Genomic DNA, 5,829 nt, shown 5'->3' with positions numbered 1-5,829 from the left:
TTGAATTTGGTTCAGAGCATGTAGCCTTTTTTTCTTCCAACCCATCGATGTCCAAATACAATGCTTCTTCATATTGCAAGTTTGGATCATAATGACGTGCCACCCTTAACGATTGAACATTAATTTCGACTGGCAAAACTGTTGCGTGTCCGTAAACTAATCCGAACGGAGTTACCCTAGTACTCTCTCTTTGTGATGTTCTATATGCCCATAAAACTCTGGGCAACAGATCATGCCATTCTCATGGGTTATCATCGATTACCTTTGCCATTGTGTTCTTTATAATTTTGTTAGTCGATTCGACTTGCCCATTAGCTTGGGCATAATACGGAGTGGAATTCAAGATCTGTATTCCATACTTTTGTGCATACTGGACAACTTCTCTACCATTGAATATAGATGACTGATCAACAGTAATGGTTTCAGGAATCCCAAACCTACATAAAAGATACTCCTCAATAAAATCAATCACTTGTTTCTGTGAAACACCTTTTAAAGGTATTGCCTCTGTCCATTTTGTGAAATAATCAGTTGTTACTACAACAAATTGGTGCTGTAATGAAGATGCTGGGTGAATTTCTCCTATCATATCAATCGCCCAACCTCTGAATGGCCAAGGTTTGATAATCGATTGCAATTGATGAGCAGGTATCCTTTGGATAGGTCCATGCTTTTGACATTGTTGGCAACCTTTAGCATACTGAATGCAATCTGCCCGAATGGTGGGCCAATAATATCCGTGTCTCCTAATTAACCATCTCATTTTATCACCAGCTTGATGGGCACCACAGGTTCCTTCATGGACCTCTCCCATGATTCTCATCGATTGGTCTTTGCTGACATACAACAATAGTAAGCCATCAGAAGTTCTTCTATACAAATCCTGCCCTAGCAGAACATAATTAACGGACCTGCATTTGACAATCCTTTCTGCTTTCTCATTAGGATTTAGAAGATAATTTTTTATTGGAACCATCCAATCATCAGAAATATCGATTACCAATACATCCAATCGATCCTTCTCCCTCTCCATTGAGAAGGGTAAAAACCTTTTTTGAACTCTGATTATTTTCTCCGTGTCCCCTTCAGGAATTTCAACTCCTGAGGCTGCTTGGACCAGTTGATTGGCTTCACTATTTTGAAGTCTCAAAATATGCTGAAAACGTATCTCATCAAAGTTTTGAGCAAGACGTTGAACTTTTGCAAGCTGCAGACTCAATAAAGGGTGATTGCACTTATAATGCCTTGTAACTTGTCGAATGATCAACTGTAAATCTCCAGAGACTTTCAAATATCGTATATTCAAATCCTTTGCTATTTCCAAGCCTATGATTAAGGCCTCGTATTCTGCTTGATTATTTGTCAGAACTCTACTCTCATCGAGCTGGAAAGAGAACTGCAACATTTTTTCTTTTGGAGATGTCAAGACAACACCTGCCCCAACTCCATTGTTTGTTTTTGAACCATCAAAAGACAATTGCCAAGGTCTAAGCTCCCAAAAATGCACCTCGAAGGTATCCTCTTCCAAAGGTAGATTTGGATGCTCAGATAGGAAATCGGCCAAAGCTTGTCCTTTCACTGCCTTTTGAGGCACGTATTCAAAATCATACTCGATTAAGGCTAATATCCATTTCCCTTACCTTCCCCTCAAAATGGGCCTAGACAGGATGTACTTTATTATATCTGCTTGGGAAATGATCTTTACCCTAACTGGCAAGAGGTAATGCTTCAATTTAATTGCTGAAAAATATAATGCTAAACAAATCTTTTCGACACATGAATATCTACTCTCACAATCATTTAACCTTCTGCTTAGGTAGTAAATCGATTGCTCTCGGCCTTGTTCATTATCCTGAGCTAACAGACTTACAATCGAATGGTGTGTCGCTGATATGTATAGCTTCAGTGGCTTTCCATTTATTGGAGGCATCAGAACAGGAGGCGTTACCAATGATTGTTTTAAAATATCAAAAGCTTTCTGATGCTCTTGTTTATTTGACCGGTCGAATGAACTTTGCCTCGAATAAATGTTCCATTTCTTTTTTGACTTGAGGAAGAACGTCATCTTTCATTCTCCTAGGTGCCTGTTTAAAAGGTATATAATTCTCTTTTATAGGTATTTTGTGCTCGACTAAAGATCTATCTAAACCTGGCATTTCTTCATAACTCCAAGCAAAACAATCTTTAAATTTACGCAACAAATACTTAAACTTTTCCTTTATTTCATCAGGCAAAGTAGCGTTTAGATATGTGATCTTAGGATCTTTTGGAGTTCCTAAGTTTACCTCTTCCGTGGGATCCTTAACCTGGGCCCCATCATCATCCAGCTTTGCCGGTGCTGGTTTCAAGTCTGCTAAACCTAACTCTTTCATGTTTAGTGGGCTATCATCAAAAACACACTCAGCCCAATTACAAGAAATAGGCTCATCTGCCTGCAACTTCCTGTCAACAAGAAAAGAAAACAACCTCTTAAAAGTGACTTTAACAATAGCCAACTCTTCACTTCCTGTATTTAATAGGTTTCTAAACATTAAAAACTTGTTGGTCCGCTTTGACAGGCCTTGATATAATGTTAGGCCTGGTGAAGTCTTTGCTCAACTCCTGGAATCCTTCCTTAATGTATGTGAGGAATTGACTCTCAATTACCCCAACTTGGTTAGATCTAGCTTTTGAGTCTTCTATCCTCATTGGCCACAAATGTTCGTTGCAGAGATCCGCTTCGATATTGTTGGTCTCTGCTTTGAATGGATATCGGTCTGCCCAAAAGACCTCCATTCTTGCTGCTTCTTCCTGCTTCAGAAAGATCAAAGCCTGATGCAAAGAAGATGGCACACAACTATTTATATGGATCCAATCTCTGCCTAGTAAGGCATTGTAATTAGATGAAGAATCAATTACAAAAAACGTTGCATTCATCGTCCTAGTCCCAACTTGTAATTGCAAAGATATGACCCCTTTAGCAGGAGAACATCCTCCGGCGAAGTTGCCAACCGTAACTTCTGTTGGGATCAAATCGTCATTGGTTTTGTTCAGGACTTTCAGCATTCTAGACGGTAAAATATTGACTACTGCCCCATTGTCGACCAAAACTTTCGAGATAGGTTGGCCATTCATATGAAGTTTGATGTATAATGGTTTCAAATGCCTTATTGAGGCATCATCAGGTGTTCTAAGAACTACGATACTGTTTCCATGTTCATCCGTCTCGACGTTAATGGGCTGTGACTGAGAACGTTTCTCTTTATCCATTACTTTTACAATCAATTGAGTAGTATCTTCAACATCACCTGCCAAGTTCATAGGCTGATTTGGTTTTGCCTTGAACTGCTTTGGCAGAACTAAGATCATATTACACTGATAGTTCATAGGTACTGACCCGAATTGGATTGCGGCCAGACTTTCACCAAATGTTGCAGACCTCTGTGGGGACGGGGAAGCATCTTTGATCAGGTCTTCTTGTTCTGAACCTTCGTCAAAGAGGTCATCATCGTCTGCTTCCATGAGTTTCTGGAATTCCTCCATCTTCTTCTTCAAACTCTGCTTCAACTCTTTCCTACCCTTTGGTTGGGCAGTCGACTGGGGCGAAACTTCAGCATTACTTTCTTGCCCCCCATGCTTGAGAATTGGCTGTTTCGGACCACTGATTTCTCCCTGCTCTCGGGTCCATACCATGCATGAAACCTTTGATGGCTCCAATCTTTCTCTTGGTTCGAAAACATGATCCCAAGGGTCACCATAAGCCCTGGCTGCAAATTTCCTTTGAAGTCTTCTCTTCTGTGAACTGGATACTTTGGTATACCAACCCTCTGCTGGGAATTTTGGGTGATTAAGCGTACTCCAATCCTCATGATCATGATTAGGCGGCATTACCATCCTAGGTTGGTGCCACCCACGTCCATAAGGTCCTCCACCTCGTGGTCCAATACCTCTTCTAAAACCAACACCCCTTTGATTAGGGTATCTCCCTCGATTGGGAAATTGGTATCCCACTGCTTTAAGGTCTTGGCAAGAAGGCACCCCAGGCCTTGCAGGCACCACTGGGTGTCCTCTGAATAAGAATGGTTTATCATCTGGCCCATAGCAATGTTCTGACTCTATCCTGTTGAAAAGCCCTGGGTCTATTCCTTCGTAAATCAATTTGGCCCCAACATATATTTGAAGATCGTTTCCCCCCATTGTGTTGAACCTTAGTCCGGACTTGAAGAATGCACTTTTCTGTTCCTTTTCTGCTATAATTGCTTCTCCATACTGGACTTCATGTCCGCACCTGATACACAGGTAATCGTTTGGGAATCTGGAGGTATGAGACTTTGCTGACTTTTCTTCAGTCTGCATCTGATCTTCATCTCCTTGCTTCTGTTTCGCAATATTGGAACCCAACCTTTTAGCTAGGCTGGCCGTCACCATGTTCACTTCAATCTTTGGAAAAGGGTTGGATTCGATACCCATCGGGTCCTTATCACCTTTAGCATATTGCAGCAGCCCTTTCTGGATCAAATCCTGCACACAATTCCGAAATGTAACACAATTGTTAGTATTATGCCTAAATGAATTGTGCCATTTGCAGTATTCTTTTCCTTTTCTTTCTTTATCAGAAGGAATAATATGCTCAGGACTTAAAGTGAAAAACTTTTGTTTCAACAGTTCATCAAATATTTGGTCAGCTTGTGCTAGGTCAAACGAATACTGTCTGTAATTTGCTTGCCCCCCACGCCTATTGGGTTGAGATGAGGGCATATTCATTGGTTTTTCTGCTTTAACCAGAGTGTCACAAATTATGGAAATCTTTCCAACAATTTGTGCTACATCAATTTCAATATCCCCTTCCACATCTTGGTAATATGTTCCCAGAGACGTATTCTTCAATTGCTCTTCTTCCTGCAGAATAGCTTCAAATTGAGATGCTCTCATAGAAAGCTCAAACAGATCTTTGAAATTAGATCCATTAAACTGCTTTTTAAAATTAAACTCGAGACCATCCTGAGCTATTCGAACTATCTCGGTCTTTGGCACATTACAGTGACACTGGTTTCTTAATCTCTTAAACCTAGTTAAGAACTGTTCTGCTGTTTCATTTGGCTTTTGTTTTAACTTAGCCAAATCAGCGATTGAAACTTCTGGTTCATGCCTGAAATATTGAGCATGAAATTGTTCTTCCATATCTTGCCACGTATGGATAGAGTTTGCAAGTAAGCTTATGAACCACGTGAATGCTGTTTTAGTTAATGAATGTGGAAACAATTTTAATTTAAAAACATCATTAGAACCCAGTTCGCCTAATTGCAGGCAAAAACGGCCTACATGCTCGATTGTTGATTGGTTCTTTGTACCACTAAAAAGTGATAACTCAGGCAATTTGTACCCCCTTGGCAAAGGAACATTGTCAACCCAATGTGGGTAAAGCTTTCTAAACATAGGTTTTTCTACCCTGCGTAGCCCTGGTCCGTACACATCTTGGATGACTTCCAATATTTGTGCCCTATTAATATTTATGGGATCTGGGGCTCTAAGAACATTTGGTATGTGAGGTTGTGCAAAAGGGACATTCTGACCGTTACCATTGCCAATATTTGGCATATTGTGAACGTACTGACCACTATTTCCATTATTTGACACGACTGGCATAGTATGGTACGTATAATTGCCATGATTTGGCAAAGTTTGTGCAGTACTGTATATGTGTTGACCATTGTTCATAACATGGATTCCTGTGAAACCATTCTGAGGATTCTGACCAGGATTTAGACCATTATTTTGACCATTCCCACTACTGTTTCCAACTTCATATATAGATGGAACATTCTGATAAAAACTAGTTGGCTTTATTGT

The 5,829-nt window shown here is 40.2% G+C and overlaps 1 protein-coding gene across 1 annotated transcript; it reads right to left on the bottom strand.

Annotated features, from left to right (window-relative positions):
- Positions 1-241: 241 nt before the first annotated feature.
- LOC131309616 (uncharacterized) lies at positions 242-2,372 on the bottom strand. Its single transcript, XM_058336225.1, has 3 exons — positions 2,286-2,372; positions 1,508-1,582; positions 242-1,396 (listed from the first exon to the last, which is right to left on the bottom strand). Exons 1-3 carry the CDS (start codon positions 2,370-2,372, stop codon positions 242-244), a joined length of 1,317 nt encoding a protein of 438 aa, XP_058192208.1.
- Between the last annotated feature and the right edge of the window lie 3,457 nt (positions 2,373-5,829).

This window comes from Rhododendron vialii, chromosome 12a (genome assembly GCF_030253575.1).
Source record: "Rhododendron vialii isolate Sample 1 chromosome 12a, ASM3025357v1".
Classification (NCBI taxonomy): domain Eukaryota; kingdom Viridiplantae; phylum Streptophyta; class Magnoliopsida; order Ericales; family Ericaceae; genus Rhododendron; species Rhododendron vialii.
This window is presented reverse-complemented; position numbering and strand designations above follow the sequence as displayed.

Excerpts from the sequence above, each read along its gene's own strand:
- LOC131309616 (XM_058336225.1), bottom strand. The coding sequence starts at position 2,372 with ATGAAAGAGTTAGGTTTAGCAGACTTGAAACCAGCACCGGCAAAGCTG. Across the intron at positions 1,583-2,285 it reads TTAAGGATCCCACGGAAGAG|GCAGTGAAAGGACAAGCTTT; the intron begins GTAAACTTAGGA and ends GTGCCTCAAAAG. Across the intron at positions 1,397-1,507 it reads TGGAAGAGGATACCTTCGAG|TTCTCTTTCCAGCTCGATGA; the intron begins GTGCATTTTTGG and ends AAAATGTTGCAG.